Consider the following 14213-nt stretch of genomic DNA (forward strand, 5'->3'; position numbering starts at 1 on the left):
GCCCGCGCCCCGGGGGCACGGCGGAAGCACGGACCCGCCCCGCCGCCGGTCCCCGGGACTGCCCGGCCGAGCGCGGCCGAGCGCGGCCGAGCGCCGCCGAGTAGATTCCGAGAGTAGCCGAGCACTGAGCGAGCGCTGCTGAGGGGCGTGCTAGAGTTGCCGAGCGCTGCCCGGGAGCTGCCCGGGAGTCGACCGAGGGTGCCCGAGTTCTGCCCGAGTCTTGCCGAGCGTTCCCGAGCGTTGCCCGAGCAGTCCCGAACTGGGCCCGAGCCCTGCCGAACTAGGCCCGAGCAGTCCCGAACTGGGCCCGAGCCCTGCCGAACTAGGCCCGAGCCCTGCCGAACTAGGCCCGAGCCCTGCCGATCCCCGCCGAGCGGTGTTGGGGAGCCGGGCCTGCTGTGGTGCCGGACGGCGAGCGCGGCCTGTGCGGGTGGTGAGTGGGCCCGAGGCGGGAGCTGCGGAAAGGTTGCGACCCTGTGTCCCTGATCCTGAGCTATCCGTGTGCATGTTTATGTTCGCTACCGAAGGGCTGGGGTGTCAGGGCTGTCCTCACCGTCGCGATGTGTCCGACCCCACTTCCTTGCTTGTGTGGACCTGAGAGAAAGATATATGCGTTTGTAAAAACGGAGGTGTGCGTGTTTCCCCCCACACCTCCTGTGTGTGTGTATGTGTGTCCCCACTCCCCTTCAGTTACATGGCCCAGCCCTCTCTCCGTGTTTCCGTGATAGCACAAGGGGGAATGGCTTTAAACTGCAGAGATTACGTTTAGATTAAATATTAAGAAGAAATTCTTTACTGTGAGGGTGGTGAGGCACTGGCACAGGTTGCCCAGAGAAATTGTGGTTGCTTTATCTCTGAAAATGTTCAGTGCCAGGCAGGATGGGGTCCTGAGCAATCTGTTCTGGTGGGAGGTGTCCATGCCCATGGCAGGGGAGCTGGAACAAGATGGTCTTTAAGAGCTCTTCCACCCCAAACCATTTGGTAATTTCTTGAATCTATGATTCTGTGATAACATGCCCAATGTTGGCTTTTTTTGGCAGGTGTGCAGCAGAATTGTCCAAGCCATGATTGAAGTGGTAGCCAAGCTGGGCCGTGGGCCCGTGTTCCTGGCAGGGGAGGTGCTGGAGTGTGTGATCACCTTCACCAACCCATTATCGGCCTCATCCACCTCTGCCAGCAGGTACGGAAACCTGTGCCTCCAAATGTTGGAGCTGCCTTGGTCCCTCCAGAGGGAACAGCCCCCTCTCTCCCCTCTCTGGGGTAGTAGTCATGGCTGCATTGTAGGGCATTGGTGCCAGCTCAGCCCCTTGTGACTTCCCTACTCAAGACACTCCCTTAAGGAAGCCTTGCATCATGTCTCAGTTTTGGGGGTGAAGCTGAGGTAATTATGCTGGGTTTGTGCCCCCAAGAAGTAGACAAGGAAGGAGGTATGCAGTTAGAGATTCTCTGTTGCTCAGGTGAGCCCTCAGTGACAGTGACTGGCTGAAAATGAAGCCAAACTGGCTGTCAAAGTGGGCTATCTGGTCACACCAGGGTGACAGTCCCACAGAGCAACATCCAGGCTGTGTCATTATTTCCTGCATTTGTGGAAGGAGCTCTCTTGTACCCAGCAGTGCTGGACAGATCAGTGTGAACCTGCCTCCAGAGGTGGCAGACAAAGGGTCAGGTCTGAAAGGGGCACCTTCTGCAGCCACATTTTCTGTGGCCCAGCCTTTGAGTGCTGCATCTCCCCTTCTCAGTGCTGAGGAAACGTGAGAAGATGGGAGCTTCCCGTATTGGCTCACAGGGGGTGACTCTATGTCACAAGTAATCACCCAAAGCCTTCATGTCCGCTGAGTGTGCAGCCTTGTCTGATTCTTTAGGGAGTGGAGAGTGCTTTCTCATCTTGAGTCCTTCCTGGGAAGTGTCTGTTTCCAGCCCTGTCAGGTTCAGCATGCTTTCATCACCAGTATGATGTTCACATGTGATTGTTTTGGTGGGCCCACTCACAGTGCCTGCAGTCTCAGCAGCAGAGGGCTTCTGTATTTGTTGCCTTCCTTAAATTTCCTTCTTTTCTTCTTCTTCCCTCTTGGCTGCTGAGATCAGGTTTCAAAGTCAGCTATGGCATAAGTATCCAGCTTCCCAGAGTTTGGTCCTCTGTGACGACAAGATATCCTGTGTTTTGTCTGCTTCTGAAATGTAGAACTGCAAGGGTAGCAGGTGGCATGTTTTGGGGAGGGGGGTTTCAGTGCATTCACGAGAGCTTAATTTAGAACTTCAGATTTGTTGTGATCTGTAGAAGACTGCCTCTTGAAAAAGAAAAGTTCTTAAAATAATAGAAAAATGCCTCAGGTGATCAATCGGATGAAACCTGGCTAAGTCAAACGAGTGGCAGCAGCAAATAGATTGGTGGTTTGGAAAATGAAGCTGTGGGTTGCGTAAAGGCAGGAGCCAGATGTAAGCACTGTGACTGCAGCAGGCAGAGAGACCTGTCAGAGCCTGGGAGGTTTTGGGGCTGACAGCTGGAGGGACAGCAGCAAGGCCACATATTGAGAACAGGGACTGAATTGAAAGAAAGGCAGGAAATTAATTTGATGGTGGAGTACAAGAAACAAATCTCTTCTACCCAGAGGCTGCATGGAGCATGTTCCGTGTAGGCTACAGGCGTTGTGGGGGAAGGTGAGCCTGGAAGGAAGTGACCTCAGCACCAGTGCAGGATCCTCCACTGCTGAACAAGCACTAGCTGAGCAAGCCAGCTCTGCTGGCAGGAAGGGACATGCAAATTTTGTTGGGACATCTGGCTGGAAAAAATGAAAACAATCCAGTGGCATGTTGTAAAGCTATACTGAAAAAGAAAGAAAAAATACTCAACATTTGCTGTTTGAAGGTATTGTAATCACTCTAAGCTTATATAAAATTAGCAAACATTGCCTCAAGCAAGAGCAGTTCTCTGCTTCCAAACAGCAGATACCTTACAAGAAAAAAACTTAGGACAGCCCTGAGGAAAAAGCCATGCTGGTACTTTTGAAAATGCAGAACCACAGCTATAGGGCTCAAAGCAACTAGGTATAGTAACTGAGGTGTGTTTGGGTAAGTGCAGCCAGCACATATAAAGATCAAATAGCACATCATTAGTCAGCTGACACTAATACAGCACACCTTTTTCCCTAGTTCATCTAGACCTTTAACTGCTCTGATGCGTCACATGGAGGGACACTCGTGTGTCACAAAAAATCCCTGTGCTGCCTAGAGCTCTGTTGTTGGTGCTTACTAATCAGATTGTGATGTTAGAAGACACCAGAGGAACTAATCACTGGCTAAACTATAGAGACCACTATTGAAAAAGAAATAGAGGAGTGATTTGGAAACTGAAAGGTGTCACTAGTGCCCTGTGGAATGGCTGACGTCACAGCAAAGTCCAAAACAGAAGACTTTTTTTTTGTGCTGGATGCGTGGCCCTACATTAATTCCTGGGGCTGTACAGAGAGGGGTCAAAATGACATGTTTGTCTCCCCTGTTGCCATCAGCAAAGTCCTTGCGTAAGGAGGAGTAAGTAGGTCCTAATGAAAGACCCAGAAGCATCCTTCTTTGGTTTGGCACAAACAGCAGCTGATGTTCTTGTTGGGGGTAGTGCTGTGGGACCAGAGGGAGCCTGTCTGTGCCTACCTGCCCTGAGCAGTGTTGAGCTTGGGGCATCTCTGTGCTGTGGGCAGGGGCAGCTGAGCCCAGGTTGCAGGAATTTGTTGCTTTAGAGTTTGCCCACTTCCCTAATGGCTGTGTTGTTACCAGAGTGCAGATCTGTGTGTCACCTCTGGCTTGGGATTTAACTCCTCATGGCTGAGAGTCCTCTGCCAGGCCCACATGCAGCAGCTTGAGGTGTCCTCCCTAGAGTGCATTGAGTGGCCAGTTCTAATCTGAGGATGGTGTTAAAGATGAACAAATGAGTAAGTCTTTGAACTGGATCTTGGAACAGTTGATCTCAGCATGTTGGCTGTAAGATCCCTGTGAGGTTTTGCACAAGCCACCTTGTCTCTTGTCATAGAAGAGGACAGGGGCTGCTGACCTCTGCTGCCTGTTGTCCTCTGCCATGAGTGTACAGCAAGTTTCTTGGGGCAAATATGTTTTCTTGTGCCATGTCAGTACTGTGCTGTTGGTGTTGTGGCTCAGATTGCAATTTTTGCTGCTTAAAAAGAGCCATTGGGCTGCAGAGCCAGGCTTTGGGTGAAGCTGTTGTCAGCAGCTGGGGTGGAAGTGGCTTTGAGTCAGCATCCCAGCTTGAGCTTACTCCCAAGGCTTGTTTGGAAGGGGACTGTGAGAGTAGCTTCAGTGACAGTGAAGCAACACCTTCTTCCTTCCAGACAAGCAGTCCTGCATGGAGCTGAGCAGACAGACTTGCTCTTCTCCCAGTTCCTGCCTGCTGTAATTGTGGTTTAAAGCAGAGATGTGAGTGTTGCTCTTTGCTTTCAGTGAGATGCTGGCATGGGCCAGCGCCCAGATCCACTGCCAGTTTCACGCCAGCGAGAACCGGGTGGCACTCCCTCCCTCTGATGGCAGCAAGCATGATGTGCAGGCAGAGAATGAGACTGTCTTTGTCCCCAACAGAGGTGAGTGCCTCTCCTGCCTGTTACCTGGGTAGGGACAGTGAGAGCACAATGAGCAGGGGTCAAGCAGACCGTAATGTGTGTGTCTTGATGCAAAGTGCATCAAGAGTGCGAAGTTTGTGCTGCTTTCCTGCTGATAGATGTTGTGGGACCTTGTTAATACTGAAATCACAGTGACAGTATCTTAGACTGAAACATGACAGTTGTTTGTCCAGCTGCAATGGCAATGTCTCATAATATGAGAGGGCAAGAGATGCTTCCTCTCTGGCTCTCTTCTCCCTGTTCCTTCCCATGGGGATAGAGCTTGACTGACGTGGACACAGCCTGAGGCTGTGGAGCGTTCATGTGTTTCTTATTCTCTTCCAGGAGAGCGGGGTCAGTGTATCCTGTCCACCCCACCAAAGATCCTCTTCTGTGACTTGCGACTGGATCCTGGGGAGTCCAAGTCCTGTGAGTCCTGTCTTCTCTTCCCCTACTCACAGAGCTCGTCTCTGGGGAGCTCTGCTTTCAAAACTGGCTTTGCAGATCTGAGTGCTGCAAGTGTGAGATCCTGGTGCTCATAAAAGGTGGGGTGCTTTGGTTGGAGCCAAGGAGCTGCTGCATCATCCAGTCTGTTCTCTGCTGTGCTAGGGCTGTACTGCAGTGTGTCCTTCCGTTTTGCCCCTGGCCTGAGTCCTTTGCTGCAGGTCCACTGTGTAGCTGCAAGGCATAAAACTTTTGAAATACCTAGTTGCAGCAGGAGGAATGGCTACACACACCTGCATTTCCTTGCCTTTATTTCTTCAGTCACACTGCTGTATTCTTGGAATTTAGGCTGGTGTCCTGTGTCTTCCAAAGGTTTGTGCTTCCTCTTCAGATTGTGTCTGTCCTGGAAATAACAGTCTTCTAGATGTTCTAATTTTCCTGCTGTGAAAGTGAGCACTCCTCATCTTCTCTGCTCAAAGCTCTCCATGTTTGAGTAGATACCTGTGGAAGCAGCTAAGTATGCGCTGTTCTCTCTTGGTTGGTGGCTGTGTGACCCAGCCTGTTCAGGTCATGTCAGATCTCCTTTGCATTCCAGTGGCCTGTGATTAGCAGTAGTGATGTTAGGCCTCTCATGCTGTGCATGGAGACCTTTGTTGTTGTCCCAGGGGTCTGCTGGGTGTGGTTGATGGAAACCTTTCACTACAGAGCACAGGGAGAGGAGAGACAGTATCTATGCTGGGGCAGGCTCTGCTGGATCACTGAGCTCTGTAGAGCTGGAGGTGAAGCTGCAAGTGCGACCAAGCAGCCGTGGGGTTGTGACATGCTGGTTTGGAGCTGGTGTCTCCTGCCTTTCTGGCTTTGGAGGGGCCTGACTGGAGGGAAAGGTGGACCTGGTGAAACCAGGCTGGCTTGCCTTGGTGGTTAGTGGGGTGGGGCAGTACTGTCTTGGGGCTGTGCCCCTAAACTGCAGAGCCTGTTGTATGAAGACATTTAGTTATTCACTTATTACCGTACAGCAGCATGTTGGGGAAAGGAGGTGCCATGCCAGCAAGAGGGAGTAGGAGGCAGAAACCTTAGTGGCCTGAGGCTCACCTGAATTCTCATGTGTTCCTTGCTGCTTGCAGGTTTGGGGCTGGAGCATCCATTCCCTGGGAGCAGAGGGGAAGTCCCTTTTCCTGGCACACTTTTGGCAGGTTGGGCAGTTTCTGGGATAACAGATCAGTGACGACAGCTGAAGTTCCAGGTGGCTGGGATGGATTGAGGGATTGACTGCACTGGCTTAACAGGCAGAAGCTGTTCAACCCCCAGCTGAGCTAGGGATTGTCTACCCTTTCCAATGACGTCGTGATGTGTGTGTCCTCTCTGCCTCTGGGTGGCACTGGCACAAGCAGCCTGCATCTGCCTGGTGCTTGGATGCAGTTGCTCTGGAAAGACACAAACTCTTCTATTCTTTGGAGTTCCTTGGCTGTACAGCCCAGCCTTTTCCCTTTGCTGTGTGATTCACCTGTCTGTTTCATCACATCACGTGTGATGTGGCTGCATGTGGCGCTGCTTTTTTAGCACTGAAATCCTTGGCTGTATCACAGCCCTGGTCTCGTTCCTGCCAGGCTGTTCACACCGGTGCCATCAGCCTGTGGTGGTGCTGCTGTCACGTGAGACTGCAGCTGGCACACTTGCAGACCATTCCTGGGGTCTCCTGCCAGCTCCGTGGAGGGAGAGTTAAGGCTGTGTGGGTGTGTATCTTAATTCTTCATTTCCTGTTTTTCAGAAGTTTTGAGTTTTGCTACGCAGTTTGGGAAGGGGAAAAAAAACCAAACCAGAAAACCTAAGAAATCTTAATTCTGCTTCAGCAATATACCATGTTATTAAACTGCAGCCAGAGCTGAGGTTGTGTCAGACTGTCTCTTGATAAAAGGACTTGTTTTCATTTGCTGACCAACTTATTCCCCAATACCTTACTCTTGTTATGGTGCCTATATGTTGAAGTTGACTCATATCCCAGCCCTTTAACACGTAGCCCAGGCTGAACTCTTTAAATTTGTCACCACAAAGCTTTTTCTCAAGTCCTAAAATAATTTCTGTGGCTGTTTTGCCTCCATTGTGGTTTTGTAATACCTTTAAAAATTTGGTAGATCACAGAGAGGGGAGAAAATGGAAGCAGCCTGGACACAGGCCAGAAGGCCAGCCAGGGGGCACAACAGGTGGGTAAGAAAGGTATTTGTAGCACAAGGAATGTGCTTCCTTCTGGGATACGTACGGAAGCTGGGACTTCCTGAGTCTTGGCATTCCTGAGCCAGATAGCAAACTGTCCATCCTTCTCTGACTGTGGTGGTCTCTGCTCAGATTATCCTCATGGATGGGAAGGTCTTTGTGAGCCCTCTTGTTGAGTCTGGTACGGAAGTTACAGAAGTCTGCTTCTTTTCTTGGAAATATCTGATTTTCGTCCCTGTCAGGGTAGTTCTCTGCTTTATCTGCACCCTTGTCCAGAAAGAGCAGCTTGTGTTTTAAGGTATGACATCCTGTCGCCACTACACACTAGCACAGGCTTTTTTCTTCCTTCCAGTCCTGTTATTTGAAATCCAGAAGTTATATTTAAAATGTAACCCTAACTTCTAATCTAAGCCTCAATATTTAGTGTGTGCCAGACATGGGGAAGGATCTGTGGTTTCAGAGCAGGATGCTGCCCTTCCTCTGGCAGGGCGTATCTGCATTACGGTGGGCAAGCCAGAGGTGGAGACTTTCCACAGTTCACTGTTTGTGTCTTTCTTGTTATACAGCATGTGGTTTGGGAAAGCTGCAGAAGTGTTCACACTGTGTCAAGAGGCATTGGGGTTTGTCTGGTGGCCAAGGGGCTCTAGGAGGCCTGAATGCAGTGAAAGCCAGGCCCCAGTACCTCAGAGCCCTCAGAGTCAGACTTTGTGATCTAAGTCATTAGCTTGTTAAGGGAGACAAACCACAGGTTGATGTGAAGGTCTTGGGAATTGTTTGTTGATCATTTAGCTGCAATCCTTCAAAGGAAAACACAAGAGGAAACTTACTTGTTGCTGAGTTTGAGGGTTTGTGAAAAGCAAAAGAGGCATGAAATACTGATCGATACCTGCTTGGAACAGGGCCTGGAGGAGGCTGTGCTGTGAGAGGGCTGGGCAAAGGAGTGCACAGAGGCAAATTTAGGTTGAACTCGTGATGAGTAAGTTTAGCTCTCGTGGTTGTATTCCTGGATTTTACATCTTTCACATTCTTTGGAGACAAAGTTCGTGTGTGTGGTTGTATGTGCTGGAAGCAGTATCTGGATGATGGTGCATGTGACGTGGGGAGCAGTGTGCCTGATGCAGGGGAGCTGGGTTCTGCTTGGCTGCTGGAGGAAAGACGAGACAGTAGAAAGCACCAGTCTCTGTCCCTAGCTCAGCACTGCTGGTCTTAACACTTGGTGCAAGGAGCCTGCACACAACAGCTGCAGGATCTTCCTTCTGGCTTTTGAAAGCAAATTTTCTGCCCTCATTGCAGATTCATACTGTGAGACACTGCCTGTCGATGGTCCCCCCTCTTTCCGGGGGCAGTCCGTGAAGTACGTGTACAAGCTGACCATTGGCTGCCAGCGCGTCAACTCCCCGATCAAGCTGCTGCGCGTGCCCTTCCGTGTCCTCGTGCTGCACGGTAAGGCCACGCGCTGCCCTCCCTGCACAGGCAGGCTGGGCTGCACCCTGCCCTGCTGAGGCTCTCACCTCCTTCCCAGGGCTCAAGGATTACCAGTTCCCACAGGATGAGGCTGTTGCACCCTCAAACCCCTTCCTGGAGGAGGAGGAGGGCTTGAAGAAAGACTCTCGCCTGGCAGACCTAGCAACAGAACTGCTCATGGTGGCCACCTCCCGACGCAGCCTGCGTAGGTCATATTCTCTGCTCAAACCTGCTGTCCTTCCTAAGAAGCTGGTCATGGAGAACATCTCAGGGCCAGCTGCAAAATATTTCTCACTGGCAAAGTGAAGTTCCAACTATGGCTGTGTAACAGCTCTATCAGGGCCTGCTTGGATCAGGGCCTCCTTGCCAGTCTCACTCTGTTCCTACCTCAGACCGAGATCCTCTGCCCATGGCACATGGCAGCCAGTGTAGGGTTTGCCCTGGCTCACTGCAGAAATTTCCCAGAGGGAATACCACTCTAGGGACTGTCTTTCACACCCAAAGAGGAGACATGAGGTCATGTCATTAACCCAGAGCACTGCACAGAGCAGAGCCTTGTGCTGCCACAACCCTTTTCCCTCTTCTTGCTCCACAGACCTGTATAACATCAGCAACACTCGTGGTAAGGTGGGGACATTCTGCATCTTTAAGACTGTGTATAAGATTGGAGAGGATGTCATTGGAACCTTCAACTTCTCAGAAGGAGATATTCCATGTCTGCAGGTCATTGCTGTGTCTGGGGTTACTGGGGAGAGGCAGGGGTTTAGGGTGAGGGATGTGGAGAAGGGATTGGGGTGGCACTGGGCTGTGAGGGTTTCTAGTGGGACCCAGCTGGGGTCTTCTTGGGGTCTGAGGCGGACAATGGTCAAGTCCTGAGCTCATTTGGGAAAAGGACCCCCCAAGGCTTTGCATGTGGTATGTATGAGGTTGTGAGAACAAGCACCCTGCCAATTGCCCCGCAGTTCTCAGTGAGCCTGCAGACAGAGGAGAGCATCCAGGAGGAGTTCCAGCGGCGGCGGGGGCAGCCTGTCTCCTTCACCGTGCATGCCCGCCATCAGGAGTCCTGCCTGCACACAGCACAGAGCAGCTTCAGCCTGCCCATCCCACTCAGCTCAACCCCAGGATTCACCACCAACATCGGTTAGTACCCACCAGGGAAGGGATCCACCCCTTCTTGTCTCTGCAGGAGGACTGTGATGTCCCCTGCCCTTGCTCAGTAGAGCTGTGTCGCTTGTGAGGGAGCTGGCCTGTGTGAGTAGGGTCATTTGCTGTCCCCTTGCCAGGACAGACTGTGCTGAGACAGCTGCTGTCCATGGCACTTGTGGATGTTATGTACTGACTACCATCTCGCCCACAGTGTCCCTGAAGTGGAGGTTGCACTTTGAGTTTGTGACTTCTGGCGAGTCGGCGGGGACTTGCTTGGTTCGTGGGAGCCAATCGGAGGCTGTCACCTGGACTGGGGTGGAGCAGATGGAAGTGGACACCTTCAGCTGGGACTTGCCCATCAAAGTTCTTCCCACCAACCCCATCCTGGCTTCCTATGTATCTCAGTTCTCCAGCACTAACTCCATCACCATCTGACATAGGGAGAAGTTGTTTTCTTGCAGAGCTGCAAGTATGTGCCACCAATGGGAATGGCAGGCAGGACTGTCGTCAGTGTGCTGTGGTGCATGCATCCCAGTGTCCCCTTGGGTCCATCTGGGCACCAGGCATGTCTATCCTGTCCATGGTTGGAAAAACAGTGAGCCTGCACTGCTTGATGCAGGGTCCTGTGCTGCAGCCCCCAGCTGAAGCTGGACCCTTCGTGCCTGGGTGAAGGTGCAAGTTCCAGCACTCAGCAAAAAGAAATCTGCCTTCCAAGGGAGACGCTGATGTGCCTTTATCTCGTACGGGGCTTCCAAGAAGGAAAGGCCCAGCCCAGGGAGGGGAGAGGGGAGCTCTTCCAGTGAAGCTTCATACCACCCTTGGGTGAAGGCTGTGCCCTTACAGAGACCCTACAAGCAGAGGTCTGGCATCCAGGTGAAGCACAGTGGCCACGTGGGCTGGGTGAGACCCTGCTCTCCTGCCCTGGCATGTGTCTTACTTCTTGGAGAGTTGTCCTACACATGGAGTCCAGTGCTCCAGCCACCCCCACCTGCAGGAAGCAGGTTGTGGCAGGCGAGCCCTGTGCTGCTGGCATGTGCTGGTGAGCAGGATGCAGGCCTGTGGTGTGTCAGTATGATCATGATGATTCAAAACGGAGCAGCGCTGAGCCCCTGGGCAGTTGTCTGCCTGGGCTCCTGGTGTGAGCTCCAGCATCCTGCTGGTCTTTGGATCCTTGGGGTGCTGTAGGGAGTGCATGCTGTGCATCCAAGAGCTGGCATGGAGATCTCCCTGCTCAACAGCCAGCTCCCCAGTTTTACTGAACTTCCCAATGAGCTTTCCTCTTTGCGTGGAAATGTAATAAACATCTGAATGTGCAAAACTCGGCTTTCCCAAGAACCTTATTCCTACATTGTTCCCGTTGCTGGACACATCCCACCTTCCACAGCAATCACAGGCTGGAGACCTTTTTGTTCAATATCTTTATTGCAAGAACAGAAACATCTACACAAGGCTCTGCAAAACACAGGCATGGCACCAGTTGGGGCAGCTGCCAGGGTGGCTGCCTCCACCCTGGCAGTTGGATTGCTTCTGCTTCTCCTGAGCCCTCCCCACCCTGCTCCCTTGCCAGTGGGGATGGGGCGCTCCCCGGGCACATCCTGTTCTGCCACCTACCCTGAGCTGGCTCTCTTGCAGTGTTGCCCAAGGCTGGCCTACAGTGCCGGGGACCCCAGGAGCTTTTGGAGTAGGGGCATTAGTGGTTCCAGAGGTGGGTTGTGCCCCTTGCACTCCAGGAGCAGAGAAGGGGCTGGATAGGGAGTGGGGATCCTGCACGAGGTGCCGTGGTGACCCCAGTGAGCTGCCCACGGGTGCTGTGCAGAGGAATACAGGTCTGGGAGGGAGTAGGGAGCTGCTTTGCTTGGGGCTGGATATTGGAATGCAGGACTGCCGTGGAGCAGGCTGTTTAGTCCTGTAGCCTTTTTTTTTTTGGTCACTGAAGGTTTTCTGCCCACCTGGAGGAGATGCTGTAGAATCTGCATTTCCACGGTGTGCAGAGCACCTCACAGGGAGGACGCCCTGGTTCAGGAAGCTGAAGGCAGAAGCAAAGCTTGGTACCATGGTGTGTGGATAGTGGTTTCCTTCGGAGGTGCCGGCGGTGATGCCTCTATAGGGTGGGTGGGGCAGGTCTGGAGCATGCGGGCGGTGTGCTCTGGAGAGGGGAGGGCGGCGCCGAGGGGCGCGGGCGCTGTCGAGATTCTCTCTATCTGCTAAGCCCCGCACCCAGCACCTTGTTCACCAGCGGCTCAGGGGTGCTGGCCGAGCCCCACTCGTGCTCCACGCTCTTCACGCACGGCAGGCTGGGGTTGGCCTTCTGCACTACCGAGATCTGGCAGGTCTGTGAGTCGTAGCGGGCCTCGCACCAGTCAGGGAAGTCGATCGGGTGCTGCGTGCTGTGGGAAAGGGCACGGTGCTGTAAGTACTCCTGATTAGTGCCGGGCGGCTGCTGCCTGCACTGGGTGGCTTCCAGACCAGCTCAGGCAGGCTGGGACATGGCTCTTGGACTATCTGGGCATCTTGCTGTGCAAAAACACCCTTTACAGCTGCCCCACCTCACCCCACTGTCTGGGCATCTCGCTGTGACAAAACACCCTTTCCAACCGCCCCAACTCACCCCACCACCCTCAAAGCCCTTGTAGGGTCCTGCCCATCTCTTCCTCTTGTTCACCAGGACCTGGTGCTCCACAGCCCTCCCAAGGCTCTAATATCAGCTGCATTTGCAGCTGCGGCTGTCACCTCCCACCAGACACCCGCTGCTGCAGAGGCAGGGTGCTGTGGTGGGAGGTGACAGCCCACCCCAGCCCGGCCCCTCACTCACGTCTCACAGCAGCCCACGCCAATGGGGTGCAGGCAGGTGCAGAGCAGGCAGTTGGTGCTCAGCCACGATTCCCCAAGGGAGAACTGTTTCCCTTCATACTCACAGGGAGCTGCAAAGGAAACGGTGATGAGAACACATGGGCCTGTGCTGAGGGCAAGTGGAAGCCTCCTTGACACACCTGTGCCCTGAACAGGGGCAGAAGTATCATGATGACCTCTCACCCACCTTGTGCTATGGAAGATATATGGTGGTCTATCCTGCACATATAGAATGCCCTGTCATCTCTCATCCTCTCCTGGCCCTGCCTTGTGGCTCTCACCACTACCCCATGGGTCTAGAGCAAGAAGGAAGTGGCTCTTGCTTCCCTGGAGAGGACAAGTCCAGTGCCCCTTAGGGTCTGGGCATTTCTGCAGCCCTGGGAGGAGACAAGAGAGGAATGATGAGCTGCCCTCCTCCCTTTGCTGCTAGTCCTGCACACTAAACCCCAGCCAGGGACCTGCCAGGAGCCTTCCTGGCCCAGAATGCTGTTTCTCAGCCAGAGCCCTGGGGAGCTGTTCTGTGGTTTATAGAGTGCTCCTTCCACTCACCACTGGCCCATGATCCTGAGCTGAGCACAGTCCCTTCCATACTTCTCAGGCATAGGGAAGAGCCCTGCCATGCTGGGAAAGCTGAGGCCGCCTCTTCTCATCAGCCTCTTCCCATCTCACCTCCCCACTTACCTTTAGCCTGGAAGTAGCATTTGGCCTGGGAGCCCGGCAGCTGAAGGAGGAGGGAAAGAAGCAGGCAAAGCCTGCCCCAAGCACACATCATCTTCTGTGCTTGCATGGCCATAGATGGTTGAGCTGGACTTGTTCGCTTTGCTTCTCTATTGCCTTTGCTCCTTTGCCTTCTCTTTCTCTTTCTCCCTCTCTGCCTTTTTAATGCTCTTCCCCTGATCCCAATGAGAGATATTTATAAAGTTCAGCTTTACGACCCTGGCCACCAGCTGTGCCCCACTGGAAAAGTTGTAAAACTCATTTCCTGATTTGAAAGGCATGAAAACAAGAGGTAGGATCAAGATTTTTAACAAGCTGTGAAAAGCTGATTCATGCCCTCCAGAAATTTCTCCAGTTGGAAGCCCCTGTGGGTGCAAGGCTCCACAGCTAGGGGAGATCCAAAGGTCCCCAGCAGCGTTGCCCTCTGCAGTGTGGTGAGCTCGTAAGCAGCAAGCACAGGAGACCCTGGCTCCTGACCAGGAGAGCTCCAGGCTCCCCTCTGGTCATGCTGAGCCGTCACTGCTCCTTCACAGCAAGCCAAAGTTTTGGGAGAATCCCATCTCACAGTGACCAGAGCAGCACAAGCATTCTGGTAACAGTGTGGGATGCAAAAGCCACCATCCTCATATGGAGATGGAGGTGCTTGCACCCACTCCTGTGTACCACATCATGGCACCTTCACCCCAGCCTGAGCTGCAGCAGTGCCAGGTTCATAGCCGTGCATGGCCTTTGGACAGGGAGAGCAGGTTTGAAATCACATGATAACAAAATCATAGAATC

The 14213-nt window shown here is 53.0% G+C and overlaps 2 protein-coding genes across 2 annotated transcripts; one reads left to right on the forward strand and one right to left on the reverse strand.

Moving 5' to 3' along the window:
- Positions 1–124: 124 nt before the first annotated feature.
- On the forward strand, positions 125–11184 carry RGP1 (RGP1 homolog, RAB6A GEF complex partner 1). Its single transcript, XM_050987182.1, has 9 exons — positions 125–465; positions 1041–1180; positions 4447–4583; positions 4947–5030; positions 8550–8699; positions 8779–8925; positions 9316–9443; positions 9683–9860; positions 10078–11184. The coding sequence occupies exons 2-9, from the start codon at positions 1065–1067 to the stop codon at positions 10299–10301; spliced, it is 1164 nt and encodes a 387-aa protein (XP_050843139.1). The 5' UTR covers positions 125–465; positions 1041–1064; the 3' UTR covers positions 10302–11184.
- Positions 11185–11430: 246 nt separating this feature from the next.
- MSMP (microseminoprotein, prostate associated) lies at positions 11431–13666 on the reverse strand. The gene is made up of 3 exons (XM_030236844.2): positions 13398–13666; positions 12679–12787; positions 11431–12253 (listed from the first exon to the last, which is right to left on the reverse strand). The coding sequence occupies exons 1-3, from the start codon at positions 13507–13509 to the stop codon at positions 12064–12066; spliced, it is 411 nt and encodes a 136-aa protein (XP_030092704.2). The 5' UTR covers positions 13510–13666; the 3' UTR covers positions 11431–12063.
- Positions 13667–14213: the final 547 nt, after the last annotated feature.

The sequence above is a fragment of the Serinus canaria genome, chromosome Z, assembly GCF_022539315.1.
Source record: "Serinus canaria isolate serCan28SL12 chromosome Z, serCan2020, whole genome shotgun sequence".
Taxonomy (NCBI): domain Eukaryota; kingdom Metazoa; phylum Chordata; class Aves; order Passeriformes; family Fringillidae; genus Serinus; species Serinus canaria.

Bases quoted from the DNA above. Each gene is read 5' to 3' on its own strand.
- RGP1 (XM_050987182.1), top strand. From the start codon at position 1,065: ATGATTGAAGTGGTAGCCAAGCTGGGCCGTGGGCCCGTGTTCCTGGCA. The intron at 9,444-9,682 runs GTCATTGCTGTG...ATTGCCCCGCAG, and splicing joins GAGATATTCCATGTCTGCAG to TTCTCAGTGAGCCTGCAGAC. The intron at 9,861-10,077 runs GTTAGTACCCAC...TCTCGCCCACAG, and splicing joins AGGATTCACCACCAACATCG to TGTCCCTGAAGTGGAGGTTG.
- MSMP (XM_030236844.2), bottom strand. From the start codon at position 13,509: ATGGCCATGCAAGCACAGAAGATGATGTGTGCTTGGGGCAGGCTTTGC. The intron at 12,788-13,397 runs GTAAGTGGGGAG...TTTCCTTTGCAG, and splicing joins ATGCTACTTCCAGGCTAAAG to CTCCCTGTGAGTATGAAGGG. The intron at 12,254-12,678 runs GTGAGTGAGGGG...CCTTTCCCACAG, and splicing joins GGCGTGGGCTGCTGTGAGAC to CACGCAGCACCCGATCGACT.